Raw genomic sequence first — 19,544 nt, 5'->3', positions numbered from 1 at the left:
ACCATCACCTCCATCAGCTCTATCACCTCCATTACCTCCATCACCTCCATCTCCTCCATCACGTCCATCATCTCCATCTCCTCCATCACCTCCATCATCTCCATCACCTCCATTACCTCCATCACGTCCATCATCTCCATCACCTCCATTACCTCAATCTCCTCCATCACGTCCATCATCTCCATCTCCTCCATCACGTCCATCTCCTCCATCACGTCCATCACCTCCATTACCTCCATCACGTCCATCATCTCCATCACCTACATCACCTACATTAACTCCATCTCCTCCATCACCTCCATCACCTCCATCACGTCCATCATCTCCATCACCGCTGGTCTTCAGCTGTGGGAACAGCCAACAGGAGCTGGTCAGCTGACCATGTAAGACGGGCCCATAGAGTTTAATTAGGGCCGGGCAACGATTAAAATGTTTAATCTAATTAATCACATGATTTCCCTGATTAATCACGATTAATCGCATTTGTACGCAGAATCCAAAAATGAATCCAAAAGTAGTGTGTAGCTTTAGCATTTAGCTTTATTTTAAATGTGCTGCCATATGAATGAAAGTGCCATAACATTTGTTGTGCAAACACACTTTTAACATCAGCATCTTTCTGTAGTTTTTATGTAGAAGCCTCGCTCCACTGTCTGTTTCCTTGAATGACTTGCTGCTATCAGTTGTGTGTTTTGCCTTTAAGTGATATTTTAGACTGGAACTACTACGCTGAGAAGACAATTCAACTTGGCAGAGTTTACAGATGACTTTGGTTCTGTCGACTCCGCCGTCTGGAAGAACTTTAAAATGAAAATGGCCGAGTAAAAGTTCCGTACCCTTCTCCATGTTTGGTGGATCCGCCGATTACTTTCTTTTCCTGTTCCACAGCAGACAGCAGCAGACTTTTACAAAATAAAAGCCTGTGAGCAGCAGACTTTTCCAATAATAAAAGCCTGAAAAATTGTTTTTAAAAATAAAATTTTTATTAAAAATAAATAAATAAAATAAAAACCTGCGTTAATGCGCGATAAAATATTTATCGGCGTTAAATAATAACGAGTTAACTCGCCCAGCCCTACTTTAAACACTTAAAAACAATCAATAAAACATTAAATTTCACCCGAAAGCCGACAGGCAGCCAGTGAAGGGGTGATGGATTCTTGCCTCTTTGTTCTGGTCAGCAGGCGGGCTGCAGCGTTTTGGACGCCCTGGTCCAGCCCTGCTATATATAAAGAATTACAGGAATCCAAAGGTGATGTTATAAATGAGTGGGTTGCTCTTTCAAAATCAGCCCGAGGAAGATGAGATTTAATCTTTGCAGGAGTCCTCAGCTGGAAGAAGCCTTGATGACGGCCCTGATGTGTTTATCAAATTTAAACAGAGTCACATCCAGGTTCCTGACAAAAGGACGGCAGCAGGAGGACCGATCACAGGGGATTACTTTGTCCCAACACCAGAATCTCAGTTTTATCTTTATTTATCATCTATGGCAGAATCCCTTTAAAGCTACTGGGATGAGCTGAAGATGCACGGCTGCAGATCCAGTGTCTGAACTCACAAACAGACCAGAAGGCCGATTCTCTCTCTGGATCTTTTTATTGGAATCTCCAATGAACGAATGACCGGAAGTGAATGTGAAGTTGGATCAGCCTCAGACCAGAACTGAATTATTAGAACTGTTGGTATTCACTGGGGCTGGGAGGCTAGCAGTTTCCCCTGTTTCCAGTCTTTATGCTAAGCTAAGCTAACTAGCTGCTTCCTGTGACAGGAACCAGAATTCAGCCTGACCTTGTTATTTCCCACGCTTTGTTTTCTTTGCCTCCACCTGATAAACCTAAAAGACACCTGAACACTTTTTTTTCTTCTTTTTAATGTCACCTGGCAGCAGACTGAAGCTTCCACCTGCAGAATGTGAAAGTTTGCTTCATCCACACGCCATCTCGTCCATGTTCAGGTTCAGAAATGAAGGAAAGTCTGAAATAAAGTTGCAGATCTTTGAAGCTGCTGCAGTTTCCATCTTTTTCTCTGAGTCTCCGGGTGAGCAAAGAGGCAGGATGAGGGTGATGGTGGTGAAAAGCACTGCAGTAAATGCTTCAAACATGGCAAACATTTACCCAAAAGGTGAGTTGGATCAGCTCCTGTTCCCCCATCCATTCTTTTTCTTTACCAGATGGATCTGGCGCCCTCTGGTGGTTGGTCAGTTTGATCTTTTTGAACAGAAATCTCACCTTAACGGGCTTCTTTTGTCTGAGACTGATGAAAACACCTCATATAATTGGTGTTGGTTCAGTTAATGATGCCTTCTTCAGTCTGTCCGGACACCTGCAGTAAATTATACCTGCCAGAGGCGGAAAGCCGGCGGCATTTAGCGCGAGGCACACAGGAAGTGAGACGACTTTGGATTTACATCTGTAAAGAATAGAATAGAAATAAAAAAATACTTTATTCATCCTCCAATAGGGGAAATTCAAAAAGAAAATAGCTTTATGGTGGGGGCTGTGGGGTATTTTCAGTTTTCTATAAAGAAAATGTTTCTTTCTAGTTGAATATAGTTTAATTTTTGTAATATTTAGCTGAACTTATAGAGTCTAAATAATTAAACAGACAAAAATGTTCCTGCTGATTTATTTTCTTCAGCTGGGGAAAAAAATGCTGGAAAATTATGTTAAAACGTTCAATAAAACATTCTGCTTTCTGTCCAGCAGAGAAATGAGAAAAACTCTTCATACTGTAGATTTGTACATAGCGAATGTTTATTCACTATTTTTATTTTATTTTATTTTATCTTCATTTTATTCTATTCTAATTGCTTGTTTTTACTTTAATTGTTTTCATATATTTTACTGTATGCTGCTGCAACAAAACAATTTCCCAAATTGGGATGAATAAAGTATCTATCTATCTATCTATCTATCTATCTATCTATAACTGAATTATTAGTTAAAATCTATATAAAAAACACCATTTAAGTTACTAAATGTTCTGATGATAAATATAATTAATTGTTTTTATTGTTATCTACAATGTAAACACGACTTTAGGATGAATTCCTGTCTCTTTCCCTCTTTTTTCCGTGGGTGTAACAGGTGTGACAGGTGGGTCCTTTACTTTGAAAAGCGCAGCACCGGAAGCGGCGGGTTTCCTCGCGCTTGACGCACCGCGCCGCTGCCGCACACGGAGCGACACGCGGAGACGCGCTCTGACTCACTTTGGATTTTGGGGGGTTTTCGAGGAGAACCTCGGAGAGACGAAACAGGGGAGCAAAGAGGACGCAAAGCCCGGATTCCAGTCGGTTTCAGTCGGAGGAATGGCGGACCGGGACCCGGTGCCGCTTCCCGCGGAGGTGCGGGCCAAACTGGCCGAGCTGGAGCTGGAGTTGTCGGAGGGTGAGTTCTGCGTTTCCCCGCTGAGCTGCGGCTCCGCTGCGGCTGTTTGGGGGGCTTTGGGGGGCTGTTCGGGCTCAGAGTTTGTGCAGCCAGGAGCTGAAGTGCTGCCACAAGTTCAAGTCCACATTTGTTCATGCATACACGCACGCACGCACACACGCGTGCAGCCGTGCAGAGTGGACGTGTCGGTGATTTGGATGCAGGAGATGTGCTGTTTTTGCGTGTTTTTTGGTGGTGTTTTGGAGGTTTTTTTGGTTGTTTTTGGTGGTGTTTTTGCGTGTTTATTGGTGGTGTTTTGGAGGTTTTTTGGTTGTTTTTGGTGGTGTTTTGGAGGTTTTTTGGTTGCTTTTGGTGGTGTTTTTGCGTGTTTATTGGTGGTGTTTTGGAGGTTTTTTGGTTGTTTTTGGTGGTGTTTTGGAGGTTTTTTGGTTGCTTTTGGTGGTGTTTTTGCGTGTTTATTGGTGGTGTTTTGGAGGTTTTTTTGGTTGTTTTTGGTGGTGTTTTTGCGTGTTTATTGGTGGTGTTTTGGAGGTTTTTTGGTTGTTTTTGGTGGTGTTTTTGCGTGTTTATTGGTGGTGTTTTTGTGGTGTCTTGGAGGTGTTTTTGGTGGTGATTAGCAGAAATGGAAACACCTGGCGTGCTGTGGGAGGACCGTAGTGGTTTCCTGATGATCTGAAGATCCCTGCGCGGATAACAAAGGTCTCATTAGAGATTAAACCTGCAGCACAGACCAACAAACAGACCCCAGAATCATTTTTTTTCAGAGTGATATGCTCAGAATAAAAGAGAAATCCCAACCACAACAGCATTAGTCATGATAACAATGCATCTGATCTCTGAAGCTTAAATGTGACTCAAATAAGTTCCACTACTTGTGTAAATACTCGATTTGTTCCAACCGGTGTTTCTAAAATCCAAACATCTCCCAGTAGCAGTGATTTTTATTTAATTTTGTATTATTTTTAAAGAAAATTCTTGTTGTTGCTACAAATGAGTTGTTGATATTTTCTGTGGCTTGGACTAATAAAAGCAAACCCCATAAAACGCACTTTAAAGCCCCCTGTGAGCCCCGGGGTGGGTGGGGGGGCATTGCGTTGCTGCCCCGGTGGGAACATGGCAGGACTGCTGCTGAGCTTTGGGATGTTTGGGGCTGGCCATCAGAAGTTGTCCTGCTGGATCAGAGCTGCTCAGATTCTGTGCAGCTGTTCGCAGGCTCAGTCTGCACATGACACACCGCAGCCAGCCAGCTTTTTGTCCGGGGGGGGGGGTGAATGATGTCCATTATATTCCAGCTTTCTTCCTCTTCATAATGCCACAGTTTACAGGAGGCTGAGGCCTCGGTATTGATTTTCTCATTAGCTCCCCGCCTCCTGCCTCCTCTTCTGTTCCAGATTGATATGTCACATTTCTGCAGGCTCACTCTCAGCCTGCAGAGGATCACAGTGTCGTATTTCAGTGTTTTCCCCGTTTCTCAGGGAGTCTGGAGGCTCTTCGCCGGGCTCAGCCATGTATGGAGAAAGGAAAGAGTTGGGGGGGGGGGGTATAAACAGCTGACTGCAAATCCTCACAGCTCATTTTAATGTTTCCACTGCTGCAGATGCAGGTTTCAGAAGGAGAGAGAAAGGAAAGAGGGGGGGGGGGGGGGCATTCATTTTGAATTTCTCTTTATATAAACAAGTGTCTCTGAGGCAGAGATGGGACAAAGGCACACATGTGCAAGTCTCAAGTATTTTTTCTTGGTAGAGTCACCTTATTATTGCAGTTTTACCTGCAGAATCTGATCTTAATAAAGTGAAAACACAAAGATATAAGTAACTGTCAGTAAACATCATTGGCCAATGTGTCCAACCTGTCCACCCCGCATCATATCAAGCTAACGTTAGCTAACTACCGACTAGGCTAACAGGATAATATTAGCTAATTTAACAGCACTTACTGGTCAGAATGGATCTTCAGATGACGAACAAAGTTGGAAGTTGTCGTCTGGCTGTCTGAGATGTTGATGCCGCATGTCTTGCACTGAGCTGTTCGTCTTTTGCCGTCAAAATGCTAATTATTAAAAGCTGAAGACAACGACTCTCGGTCCCGCTGACATGTTGATGCATATCTGATATGAGTTTATTCTCTCCAATAAACACTAAGGTATGCAGAGAGGGCATGGCTGACTGACAGGGTAGGGATCCAATCAGGACGCCATTCTCAGCCTGCGCTCCTACCGGCTAATCCATGTTATTATTTAAATTTATTTATTAATTTATATTCTAACTGAAAACAGGAACTGAATCACACTCGAGTCATTCAAGTCATCGTGTCTCAAGTCAAGTCAAGTGCCGAGTCTGTAACTTCCAAGTCCGAGTCGAGTCTCAAGTCTTTTATTTTTTTGTCAAGTCACAAGTCATCAAAACAGCGACTCAGGTCGACTCTGAGATCAAATGTAGAAGCTTCTGGTTGGATGCCTTGCTCAAGGGAAGCTCGGTTGGGGACACGCCTCCTCATTGTCTCAGAAAGCTTTTCAGAGCTCAGGACTGAACTCTGCATTTTGAGGAAGAGAGATCTGCGTCATGCTGACGGCCGAAACTGGAACTTATTCTGTCATTTAACTCTGGAGACATCAACTTCTATTTGCGTGTTCAGGGTTTCAGCTCCTTGTTGCTAAGCAAAGGTCAGCTTCCTTTAGATGAGTTTGCTTCAGCATTTGACTTGATTAGATTCGACAGATCTTTGCAGCTTTTTGGTTCCAGCTTTAGTTAAACTTTTAAAGGACCATTTCGGTCGTTTACAACATCCAGCTGTATTGCCCAATCTACCCATGATTTAGCCAAAGCAAAGACGCAAAAAAATGCCATCCGACCCTGACAGTGTTGCTTGCACGGAGATTTCGGACTGACAACATAGCCATGGGGGCATGGATTTATATTGTGTTTTAAACGCTATTTTTATACCTCTTCTACAGCTCCAAACAACATAACACTTACGTGGTGGTGAGTAGAGGGTCCCTAAAGCCAAACCGAAGTGTCCCGAGGTCTTCATGTGGTCGGATAGAGAGTCCAGAATGAATTTAATCAAGCCAGTACCTGCTCTCAATCAGAGCTCAACAGGAGGCTACCTCACGCGAGACATCACGTCACGTGACATTTCAAAGTTCCAACCTGTTAGTAAGCTAGGCTTTGCTGTTGCATACAACTTCATTTCACTTTGGAAAGAAATACTGGACTATGTTTGTAAAAAGAACGGCAACGAAATTGTGACTTTCCAGAGCGAGTTACTCCACACTCGGCAATCAACTACGGACTCACGTGATGTCTCGCGTGAGATAGCCTCATGTTGACGGAAGAGCTCTGATTGAGAGCAGGTACTGGCTTGATTAAATTCATTCTGGACTCTCTATCCGACCACATGAAGACCTCGGGACACTTCGGTTTGGCTTTAGGGACCCTCTACTCACTACCACGTAAGTGTTATGTTGTTTGGAGCTGTAGAAGAGGTATAAAAATAGTGTTTAAAACACAATATAAATCCATGCCCCCATGGCTATGTTGTCAGTCCTAAATCTCCGTGCAAGCAACACTGTCAGGGTCGGATGACATTTCTTTGCGTCTTTGCTTTGGCTAAATCATGGGCAGATTGGGCAATACAGCTGGATGTTGTAAGCGACCGAAATGGTCCTTTAGCTAACGTGGCTGCCGGCTGAATATTAAGCTCTGCAGCTCAGCCCAGATAACAAGCTGTCCACCTCAATACACAGCAGATTACACACTCATGCACACAATGTACGTGTGCACGTGTGTCCAACCCCAAATGACCTGCAGGGTTTGTGCATTTGTTGGAGCTTCTGAATTTGTGTTGCAAACTTTTCCGCCTTTAGGTGCTTCTCATATCTTCTTGGCTCACTTAGCAGTTCCCAGACCTCTGAATTAGCATTAGCATTAGCATGACTTCATTAGAAAGTGTTACCCCGTCTCATTCTGTTGCCCATCAGTGTCATTTACCCAAAGTCAATTTACAGCTGCTTCAGAACCACATGGAGTAAATGCTCGATTTTTAGTCTTTTTATTTTATTTTTTAGGCTAACGCTCTAATTAGGCTAACGCTCCAATTAGGCTAACGCTCTAATTAGGCTAACGCTCTAATTAGGCTAACGCTCCAATTAGGCTAACTCTCTAATTAGTTTAACACTCTAATTACAGTTAAAATCACATTGAATGATGTAAAAGGTCTGTGAACACACTGGAATTTTATTTTAATAATTATTATTGCAATTATTATCGTTCCTTTTTTTCCTTCTTGTTCTATGTTTTTCACCGTTTGTAAATGAACAAAATGTGCAATAAACATGTTTAAAAAAATAAAAGATTCAGAACTTCCCGTTATTCCCACCATTTTTATCGGTCCGTGAGTAGAAGAAAATCTGCCAAATATTGAATTAATCTGGATTTACGTCTCACATTGGAGGGATTGGGGTAATATGATCTGGATATATGTGATTTTATTATTTAAAATGGTTGTAAACTGCGGATAAAATATCACCGAATCATAACAGATTTTAAAGATGGAGACGGGTGCTGCACAGCTTTGAATCGAGCTAACTTCTTGCAGAATTAACTGCAGGATCTTTAATGATCTCTTAGGATCTCTGCCTGATGAAGGCATCCGTCAACCAGGAAACGATTGAGTTGGAGAAGAGAGAAGCAGCCGTCCTCTCACTTTCACTAATGGAGCTTTGTGGAAATGAAAGCAGCCGTTTCCAGGCAGCTTGAACGTGCAGCGCAGCGTCGCTCTCATCAGGCGGCGCTGCGTCAGCAGGTGGATGGAGGCTGTTTGTTCATTAGCTGCAGACGGATGGAAACACTTCAGTTCTGCCTCTGATCGCACGAGCTCTTAGTTTTTATCTTCTCAGCGTCGCTCAGCAGCTGCAGTGAGAAACAACGCAGAGAAAAAGCAACTTTTCTGTCCTTTTTAGAGCAAAAAAACATTATTATTACTGATGTCAGAGCCACAGGACTGAAGGGGATCAGCCATGATGGAACCAGACTTTAAGGACACATAGGCTGTGTTCGAAACTGCATACTGCATACTACATACTGCATACTACATACTGCATACTACATACTGCATACTACATACTGCATACTACATACTGCATACTACATACTGCATACTACATACTGCATATTACATACTGCATACTGCATACTGCATACTACATACTGCATACTACATACCGCATACTGCATACTGCATACTGCATACTACATACTGCATACTACATACTGCATACTACATACTGCATACTGCATACTACATACTGCATACTGCATACTACATACTGCATACTACATACCGCATACTACATACTGCATACTACATACTACATACTGCATACTGCATACTACATACTGCATACTACATACCGCATACTACATACCGCATACTACATACTGCATACTATATACTATATACTGCATACTACATACCGCATACTGCATACCGCATACTACATACTGCATACTACATACTACATACTGCATACTACATACTGCATACTACATACTGCATACTACATACTGCATACTACATACCGCATACTGCATACTGCATACTACATACTGCATACCACATACTGCATACCACATACTGCATACTACATACTGCATACTGCATACTGCATACTACATACCGCATACTACTTACTGCATACTGCATACTACATACTACATACCGCATACTGCATACTGCATACTACATACCGCATACTACTTACTGCATACTACATACTGCATACTGCATACTACATACCGCATTCTGCATACTACATACTACATACTGCATACTTCCATACTACATTCTGCATACTACTTACCGGATACTACATACTGCATACTTGCATACTACATACTACATACTGCATACTGCATGCTACATACTGCATACTGCTTACTACATACTGCATACTTCCATACTACATACTGCATACTGCATACTACATACTGCATACTGCATACTCATCGATCAGACAGTATGCAGAGCGTTTACCCACAATGCATTTCGCTCCTGCCCGAGCCGAAATCAGCCGGCCTGAAGCTGATTTCTCTTAAGCTCTAAACTCTGTAAACTTTAGCAACATTTGAAACATTTTCAGGTGAGAAAGTAGTCGTTTAGATCCCCAACGTGTTGAAAACCTGACAAAATACCGGCTGTTTACAATTTTGTTCCCACGAATTCGGCGCTACTAAAGCTAGCCGCAGTGAGCAACGCACTTCCGGTTATTTTCACAAAATAAAATACCCGTTGCCTTTTATCATAGGGAAAGCCATTACCATACAATTGGTGCTTTTGTTTTGAAAACAGGAAGTGAACCTACCCTCGTTGTAGCTAGCTTGAAACTGCCGTTTTGACAGGAAATGGCGATCGGCGACGTCACGTTACGTTGCATCTTGGGTAGTTTGAGTAGTAACCTCATGATGCATACCCAACATTTAGGAGAAGCTAGTATGCATCCGGGAACTTCTCGCATACTCAAACTCGCATACTAACTCAAAAAGTTAGTATGAGTAGTGGGAGAAGTAGGAGTAGTATGCGGTTTGGAACACAGCCGAGCTTTATGTTGTGGAATCAGTGACTCGGCTCATTGCTGCAGCTCTAATTTGGTTAAATCTGTTTCTGATCTCCATGTTGGATAAGAACAGTGAGGAACACGGCAGTGGATCAGGCTAACCTCGGGTTTTATGATTTGTTATTCCAGTGTCACGTTTCTATGGTGTCATCATATCTTTGGCAGGTTTGGGCCCATGTTAAAACACAGCGCTGCAGATTTCCTTCTTTTCTCCGCTGCTTCGCCCACATCTGGACTCGATGAGGTTTCTGTGAGAGGCTTCAGGAAACTCTCGGCCTTCTCCTTCCTCCCGGCCCTTTCTGTCTGTCCTGAGTACTAACAGCAGGGTGTGTTTGGACTCCAGCGTACCTGTGGGACCGTTCAGCCGTGCTCTGACCCAAACGCTCGCAGGATTAACTGTAAATATGCAGCTTGGAAGTTTGTTTTATCTGTTCAACACTCGTCCATCAGCCGGCCGCCTGAGCCGGGCACGTTCTTATTCCCCAGCTGCTGGTTTGAGCCGTGCGCGTTCTTATTCCCCAGCTGCTGGTTTCTGAGCCGCGCACGTTCTTATTCCCCAGCTGCTGGTTTCTGAGCCGTGCGCGTTCTTATTCCCCAGCTGCTGGTTTCTGAGCCGTGCGCGTTCTTATTCCCCAGCTGCTGGTTTGAGCCGTGCGCGTTCTTATTCCCCAGCTGCTGGTTTCTGAGCCGCGCGCGTTCTTATTCCCCAGCTGCTGGTTTCTGAGCCGTGCGCGTTCTTATTCCCCAGCTGCTGGTTTCTGAGCCGCGCGCGTTCTTATTCCCCAGCTGCTGGTTTCTGAGCCGCGCGCGTTCTTATTCCCCAGCTGCTGGTTTCTGAGCCGCGCGCGTTCTTATTCCCCAGCTGCTGGTTTCTGAGCCGCGCGCGTTCTTATTCCCCAGCTGCTGGTTTCTGAGCCGCGCGCGTTCTTATTCCCCAGCTGCTGGTTTGAGCCGTGCGCGTTCTTATTCCCCAGCTGCTGGTTTGAGCCGCGCGCGTTCTTATTCCCCAGCTGCTGGTTTGAGCCGCGCGCGTTCTTATTCCCCAGCTGCTGGTTTGAGCCGTGCGCGTTCTTATTCCCCAGCTGCTGGTTTCTGAGCCGTGCGCGTTCTTATTCCCCAGCTGCTGGTTTCTGAGCCGCGCACGTTCTTATTCCCCAGCTGCTGGTTTCTGAGCCGTGCGCGTTCTTATTCCCCAGCTGCTGGTTTGAGCGGTGCGCGTTCTTATTCCCCAGCTGCTGGTTTGAGCCGTGCGCGTTCTTATTCCCCAGCTGCTGGTTTGAGCCGTGCGCGTTCTTATTCCCCAGCTGCTGGTTTGAGCCGTGCGCGTTCTTATTCCCCAGCTGCGGGTTTCTGAGCCGTGCGCGTTCTTATTCCCCAGCTGCTGGTTTCTGAGCCGTGCACGTTCTTATTCCCCAGCTGCTGGTTTCTGAGCCGCGCGCGTTCTTATTCCCCAGCTGCTGGTTTCTGAGCCGCGCGCGTTCTTATTCCCCAGCTGCTGGTTTGAGCCGTGCGCGTTCTTATTCCCCAGCTGCTGGTTTCTGAGCCGTGCGCGTTCTTATTCCCCAGCTGCTGGTTTCTGAGCCGTGCGCGTTCTTATTCCCCAGCTGCTGGTTTCTGAGCCGCGCGCGTTCTTATTCCCCAGCTGCGGGTTTCTGAGCCGCGCGCGTTCTTATTCCCCAGCTGCTGGTTTGAGCCGTGCGCGTTCTTATTCCCCAGCTGCGGGTTTCTGAGCCGCGCGCGTTCTTATTCCCCAGCTGCTGGTTTCTGAGCCGCGCGCGTTCTTATTCCCCAGCTGCTGGTTTCTGAGCCGCGCGCGTTCTTATTCCCCAGCTGCTGGTTTCTGAGCCGCGCGCGTTCTTATTCCCCAGCTGCTGGTTTCTGAGCCGCGCGCGTTCTTATTCCCCAGCTGCTGGTTTCTGAGCCGCGCGCGTTCTTATTCCCCAGCTGCTGGTTTGAGCCGTGCGCGTTCTTATTCCCCAGCTGCGGGTTTCTGAGCCGCGCGCGTTCTTATTCCCCAGCTGCTGGTTTCTGAGCCGTGCACGTTGCTGGTTTCTGGGGCTTTAGCGGTTTCCTGTGATGAATCCGCGTGTCGGCTCTCGTGGGAACAGGGCGTGATGTGGCGTTTCAGAGGGTTGCTCAGCAGATTGTGACACCAGCATCACTGAGCTGTGATCTGACTCACATTAATGTTGCATCACAGCTCTCTGCTGCAGCTTTTCAGGGGAGCGATATGAACCCGGAGAAACGGCTCCCTGTTTCCATTACTGAAACGTGCACAGAAGGATGTAAATCCAGAGTGATGGATGTGGCGCTTCAGGGCGGAGGCTGGAGGATCTGTTCAACCTTCAATCAGCTGAGCGGTTTGCTGTGGAACACAAACACTGAGACGGTTCCAGTTCTAAAGGGACAGTTCGCCTATTCTGACATGAAGCTGTGTAACATCCCATATCAGCAGCATCATTTATGAACATCTTCTTACCCCCTGCTGCGTCCTGTGAGCAGAGTTCCAGCCTCGTTTAGGTGTTGATGAAGGTAGTCCGGCTAGTTGGCTGGGGTTTAAAAAATAAAGCGTCTTGCTTCTCAAAACAATATGCGTTCAACAGAGTAATACATTTGCATCACAAAATGGTTCTCCAGGAAAAAGTCAGACCTCACAATCGCTTGGCCCTATTTTCTCTCCCTTCGTATCACTGCCTGCTGCCGCCTGCCGACAGCCGCGCCTGTTACGCTGTTTGCTGTAGAGTATGGCAACCCGACGGGCCGGGCCGGACTCGGGCAAAAAATTAGAATGTCTTGTCGGACTCGGGTCGGGCTCGAAAGCAAGCAGACATGGTGAAAATGATAAACAGCCAGAGGACAGGTTTCAGTTCATTGCAAACGTCGTTTTTTGTGATTAAACATAAATAATTGAATATGCATAAATGAAAATGTTGGTAGGCTATTCGTGCCTCATGCCGTGCAGCATGCATCTGTGTGCATCTGTGGTGTGTGCATGCTCGGTGCGCACGCACGCTATCGAACATTCGAACAAGTTTACATTAAACACGTGCGATCAGTGCAGCCGAGCTCAGTTGGCTGGAAGCGCTATGAAGGACATTAAAAGAAAAATAGCTTCTGGAGAACTGAAAGTCGTGGAAAATGAGAATGTTTCTACTGTTTTATAGTCAATTTTTTTTTTCTCTCTGTATTGAGTTTAATGGGTGTTTATTCTGGTCGAAGAGTGCTTGTGCATTTGTTATGGTGCACTGCCATTAATGTGTAGCCTATGTTTTATAATGGATTATGGTGGATAATGGTGCGCTGTCTTGCGTTGGTCACTGGTCTCGGGCTTCTGGCGGGCTCGGACACAAATATTTTAATTAATCTCGGGCTCGGGTCGGATTTGAGAACTTTTCTATCGGTTGAGGGCCGGGCTCGGACAGAAAAATCCGGCCCGAGCCAGGCTCTAGTTTGCTGCTCGGAAGGAGGGGACTGCTCGGTCTGCACAGCAGGTAATGAAAAGGAAACGAAAGGAGGGAAGGAAGGAAGGAAGGAAGGAAGGAAGGAAGGAAGGAAGGAAGGAAGGAAGGAAGGAAGGAAGGAAGGAAGGAGAGGAGAGGTCTGACTTTTACCTGGAGAACGATTTTGTGATGCAAATGTATTACTCTTTTGAACGCATATTGTTTTGAGAAGCAAAACGCTTTATTTTTTAAACCCCAGCCAACTTCTCCCCGTTAATAAAAGCCAAACTCTCTAAATGTGTTCAGCCGGTGACATTTTACTGAATTACTTCAGTTATGTGCTAAAAACTGACATCGCTCTGTGTTTTCTCTCCTTCCTTTTTGTAAGTGCAGCAAACTAAAGACTGAACGCGTCCTTGGGTTAGTTTATCAGCTCAATGGCTTCTGTGGTTGTTGGAATAACTCAGGAGGAGAATCTGTGGGAGCATCAGAGGTGTTCAGCTGGTCCTGATGTCTGTCTGCAGCTGTGTGGTGGCACATGATGCAGACCTAACAGAAGGAACCACAGATTATCTGTGTCCTGCACACACTTTCACTCCCTGACGTCGGCCCGAGAGGAAACCGGCTTTTTTAAGTCTGAAGAACAAGCTCCCTCTGTTAGCTCCTTCTGATTTGTGTTGCCTGGAGGTTTCATAAAGAAGCTTTTTATAAACTCGAGTTAGAAAAGCATCTGACGGCAGCAGCTAACCTCCTGAATAACACGGCAGAAAGCTGGGTAACGGCACCGTTTATCGGCTGAGTGACGAAGGGAAATTCAGGCTCAGAAAGGAGGAAACGTGTACTTTAGAAAAGGCCACGAAGGCAGAATATTCTGCACAGCATGAACCTCATATGTAGCAGTAACTGTGTGAAGTTTCAGACAGATGGAACTATTTTAAAGGACCTTTTTGATTCATTTTTCATATTTTTCACACTATTGACCCACAGGCTTAAAGCAGAAGAGTTGGTCAGATCTAAGATAAACATGCAGAGTAATAAAGGAGGTGATTTATGTTTTTATTTATCCTTTAAAAAGTCCACACCAAGGAGAGTGATTCTGTCCCACAGACAGAGCTGCTCCTGAACGCCTCTCTGGGTGTTTCTCTGCTTCTAATCCAACAAGAAACACCAGGTGAGATGGATCATTGAGCTGGGCTTCACAGATCTGAGCACGAGACGAAAGGCTTCTGCTGTACGAACGCACTAAGTTTTCACTCGTGTGACTTCAGCTGTCTGAAGGCAAGAAGTCTGCAGTGCAGTTGGTTAACTTTCATCCACATCAGACCTTTAAAGCTGCGCTCAAGACCGTACCCACCTCTGAAAGATGCTCCTCTTCACTTTAGGTGATCAGACCAAACAGAAGGACCTGCAGCCGTGCACAGACTGAAAATAAAAGAAAATGGTTCCTAATGTCACCTTACAGAGAGCTGAATCTAACCCCCGTCCCAGCGGTGGAGTCGGGCTGAGACCCACGGATGGAGGTGCAGCAGCACAGCTCGCTCAGGCTGAGGACGGCATCGATTCTGTGGCTGCTGAAGCTGTAAATGAAGCTCATCAGCTCCCTCTTTACCCGAGGTAAATAAACTGTGTGTGTCCTGTAATATTTCAGGACAAAACAGATCCTCCTCCTCCTGCTGCTGCTGCTGCTGCTTCACTCATCCGTGTTTCGTGTCTTTAATCCAGTGTTTCTCAATTCCGGTCCTCGGGACCCACTGCCCTGCATGTTTTCTATGTTTCCCTCCTCCTGCACACCTGATTCAAATGAATGGCTTCTTCATCAGGCCACTGCAGAGCTTGATGACGAGTTGATCATTTGAATCAGGTGTGTAACAGGAGGGAAACATCGAAAACATGCAGGGCAGTGGGTCCCGAGGACCCGAACTGAGAAACACTGGATTAATCTAAAGAAAAAGCAAACAGCGGTCCAGAGAAGTGATCCAGAACTAACCTGCAGTTTAACGGCTCAGATTCACTCTGAAAATATATTAAAAAAACAGAGAATAAAAACAACCCAGAATCGATGCTCTGTCTGATGCAACAGGTGGGCGCCACGGCAACCACTGATGGCTTTTATTGGCAGCCGGGCAGTTGAAACCGGGCGCGGCCCGACCTTTGGATGGAAGCTTGTGGCGTGTTCTGGAGGACGTGCACACACGTACACACACGTACACACACGTGCACACACACGTGTGCACACACACACACACACACACGTGCACCGAACTTATGGGCGACCCTGGCAGCGAACTCGATGTCTCAGCAGGACGGATGGAAAGCAGAGGTGGAGGCTGGTGTTTGTGCTCAGCTTTCAGTCTTCTTATGAATTAAAAGTTCTTTTATTTCTGATGGAGGTGTTCTCATATAAACTCTTCTGCTCTTTATATGTGCAGAAATGTGATCTGCAGGTGTCGCGGTGCTTCAGGTAGATGAACCAAAGCTTTATCCGCTTCCTCAGGTGCGTTTTCCTGTTCTGAGCTGATCCTGTGACGCCTGCCGGTGGAGCTGAAACACGTGTTTCACTTTGTATCGGTGGCTGGTCGGAGCTTCTTCTCCTGCACCACAGCGTCTTACCTTCAGACTGTCAGTTGCCATAGAGATGTTATTTTCTCTCCTCCTTTCCTGGGAGATTATGACCTGCGGGGACGGAGCGAGGCTGGTTCTGCTGGGGAGCCACAGAGGCCCCCGTACCCCGCCGCAGGGCCATAAATCTGTATTTTCTCTCTTTGTTGGCTCCCCAGAGGGAAATGAAAAGAGCTCCAAGACTCCTAACGTGCCGTCACCGGACGTAAATCTGGCCACTGTCCTCGCCTGACTCCCGCCGGAGGAATATCCGCTGAAACGCCTCGTTATTACAGATGAGGCTGTTGTTTAAAGACGGTCTGAGGCAGCACTTCAGATCCAGCGAGGTGACGTCAGCCTCTGGAGCTGAGCAAACACAGCAGACTCACAGCTGTGGAGCTGCTGCACACCTCCTGTGGAAGGGAGTTATGTTCTCACTGAAGTTGACTTTAAGTTGATGGCTTCAGCATCCCAAACCCCGTTCCGGCATCCCAAACCCCGTTCCGCCATCCCAAAGCCCACGTTACAGCATCCCAAAGCCCACGTTACAGCATCCCAAAGCCCACGTTACAGCATCCCAAAGCCCCGTTCCGCCATCCCAAAGCCCACGTTACAGCATCCCAAAGCCCCGTTCCGCCATCCCAAAGCCCCGTTCCGCCATCCCAAAGCCCCGTTCCGCCATCCCAAAGCCCCGTTCCGCCATCCCAAACCCCCGTTCCGGCATCCCAAACCCCCGTTCCGGCATCCCAAACCCCCGTTCCGGCATCCCAAACCCCCGTTCCGCCATCCCAAATCCCCTTTACGCCATCCCAAACCCACGTTCCGCCATCCCAAACCCCCCGTTCCGGCATCCCAAACCCCGTTCCGGCATCCCAAACCCCCGTTCCGGCATCCCAAACCCCCGTTCCGGCATCCCAAACCCCCGTTCCGGCATCCCAAACCCCCGTTCCGGCATCCCAAACCCCCGTTCCGCCATCCCAAATCCCCTTTACGCCATCCCAAACCCACGTTCCGCCATCCCAAATCCCCTTTACGCCATCCCAAACCCACGTTCCGCCATCCCAAACCCCCGTTAGCGGCTGAATCGACTCCCCCGGAGCTCGAGTGTTTTCTGTACTGTCTCCACCCGTAATTACACACCTGCCTGCCAGTGATTAAGCTGAAAGAAGCACCTGCTCGCCGTGATTATTCCCATTATTAGACGGCATAAAGCTGAGGATTTACAGACGCCGGGAGGCTGAGCGATAAGCAGCGACTCCTCTTCCACGCGTTTGTCATCTGCTGTCATCCGTCTCCAGGAGCCGGGTGGCTTCTCACGGGAGGCATTAATATTCATCTGCCCCTCGCCGTCAGCCGTCAGCACAACAAGGCTGAGGGCTGGAGATGTCAGCGGGGCGAACGGGCGCCGGCTGCAGCCGCCGTTGGGCTGTCAGTTCTCAGCAGGCTGTCAGAAACCCGGCTTTATGGGTCTGTTTGTTGGTTTGGAGCAGGAAGAGATGGGAAATGTGAAGCTTTCAGGTTCTAACACACCTGACAGGAACAGCCTGGAACATCTGTCCAATCAGCATCAAACCTTTTCAGAGCACAGAAAAAAAAAAAAATCACCCGATTGGCTTCAGTAAGGCGGCGCTGATCGGGAAACACGGCGCCGTCCTCCAGAATCTGCGTTTAATGAGCCCAGAGTGTAACTCCTGGGAGGGTTTACTTCAGGTTCGTGCACCTTCTGCCAGCTCATTGTGCAGGAGGGGTTTCTGGGTAAAAAGTCCAGGCTGTGCACAGCTACAGTTTGTGGTCTGGAGGAATGTTAGCTGTTAACTGTTAGCGAGGGGTGTCGCACAACCCTGAACGACCGAAACTAAACGTCCAACAGAAGGCCAGGAGGAGAGCTTGAGATGTTTTTTAGATCCTGCCGGAGAAAAGTAGTAAAGGTTTGCTTTTTACTGACGTCTGTGACGCTGAAGAAAATAAGTATTTCACAGCTAATCAGTGCTTAAATCTGGTTGTAGCTGTTTGATTCTACAGTCTTTCTTCAAGTTTTTAACAGGAAAATTCAGCTTTTTTTATGCCACAAACCAGTGTTGATGTTTCTGGAAATACATTTTCAACTCTCACATGAACACGTGTGGCCAGCGAAGCCACTTCCTCCATCATTAGCTCCTGAAACTGGCACCAATGAGTGGCTGTTTGACAGTGTTGGACACCCTGTGTTGAACACCCAGTGAGCTAGCAGGTGTGTCCTCTGGTTTGCTATCAGACGCGTCCTCTGGTTTGCTAGCAGGTGCCTTCTCTGGTTTGCTGGCAGGCGCCTCCTCAGGTTTGCTAGCAGGCGCCTTCTCTGGTTTGCTGGCAGGCGCCTTCTCTGGTTTGCTGGCAGGCGCCTCCTCTGGTTTGCTAGCAGGCGCGTCCTCTGGTTTGCTAGCAGGCGCGTCCTCTGGTTTGCTAGCAGGCGCGTCCTCTGGTTTGCTAGCAGGCGCGTCCTCTGGTTTGCTAGCAGGCGCGTCCTCTGGTTTGCTAGCAGGCGCGTCCTCTGGTTTGCTAGCAGGCCTGTCCTCTGGTTTGCTAGCAGGCGCGTCCTCTGGTTTGCTAGCAGGCGCCTCCTCTGGTTTGCTAGCAGGCGCGTCCTCTGGTCTGCTAGCAGGCACGTCCTCTGGTCTGCTAGCAGGCGCCTCCTCTGTTTTGCTAGCAGGCGCCTCCTCTGGTTTGCTAGCAGGCGCCTCCTCTGGTTTGCTAGCAGGCGCGTCCTCTGGTTTGCTAGCAGGCGCGTCCTCTGGTTTGCTAGCAGGCGCGTCCTCTGGTTTGCTAGCAGGCGCGTCCTCTGGTTTGCTAGCAGGCGCGTCCTCTGGTTTGCTAGCAGGCGCGTCCTCTGGTTTGCTGGCAGGCGCCTTCTCTGGTTTGCTGGCAGGCGCCTTCTCTGGTTTGCTGGCAGGCGCCTCCTCTGGTTTGCTAGCAGGCGCGTCCTCTGGTCTGCTAGCAGGCACGTCCTCTGGTCTGCTAGCAGGCGCCTCCTCTGTTTTGCTAGCAGGCGCCTCCTCTGGTTTGCTAGCAGGCGCCTCCTCTGGTTTGCTAGCAGGCGCGTCCTCTGGTTTGCTAGCAGGCGCGTCCTCTGGTTTGCTAGCAGGCGCATCCTCTGGTTTGCTGGCAGGCGCGTCCTCTGGTTTGCTGGCAGGCGCCTTCTCTGGTTTGCTGGCAGGCGCCTTCTCTGGTTTGCTGGCAGGCGCCTCCTCTGGTTTGCTAGCAGGCGCGTCCTCTGGTTTGCTAGCAGGCGCGTCCTCTGGTTTGCTAGCAGGCGCGTCCTCTGGTTTGCTAGCAGGCGCGTCCTCTGGTTTGCTAGCAGGCGCGTCCTCTGGTTTGCTAGCAGGCCTGTCCTCTGGTTTGCTAGCAGGCGCGTCCTCTGGTTTGCTAGCAGGTGCCTCCTCTGGTTTGCTAGCAGGCGCGTCCTCTGGTCTGCTAGCAGGCACGTCCTCTGGTCTGCTAGCAGGCGCCTCCTCTGTTTTGCTAGCAGGCGCC

General features: G+C 47.7%; 1 protein-coding gene across 7 annotated transcripts in view; it reads left to right on the top strand.

Annotated features, from left to right (window-relative positions):
* Positions 1 to 3,148: 3,148 nt before the first annotated feature.
* Positions 3,149 to 19,544, top strand: part of LOC142398604 (disco-interacting protein 2 homolog C) — a 262,105-nt gene continuing 245,709 nt past the window's right edge. For 6 of the 7 annotated variants that reach the window (XM_075482675.1, XM_075482674.1, XM_075482671.1 and 3 more), the window contains exon 1: positions 3,149 to 3,386. In XM_075482675.1, the coding sequence (XP_075338790.1) occupies positions 3,308 to 3,386 (79 nt within the window). In that variant the 5' untranslated portion in view covers positions 3,149 to 3,307. Of the gene's footprint in view, positions 3,387 to 14,991; positions 15,054 to 19,544 lie in introns of those variants that run through there. The other variant, XM_075482673.1, reaches the window with a different exon arrangement.

Source organism: Odontesthes bonariensis, chromosome 14 (assembly GCF_027942865.1).
Source record: "Odontesthes bonariensis isolate fOdoBon6 chromosome 14, fOdoBon6.hap1, whole genome shotgun sequence".
Lineage (NCBI taxonomy): Eukaryota > Metazoa > Chordata > Actinopteri > Atheriniformes > Atherinopsidae > Odontesthes > Odontesthes bonariensis.
Note: the sequence above shows the minus strand (reverse complement) of the source record. Positions and strands in the feature narration are given on the sequence as shown.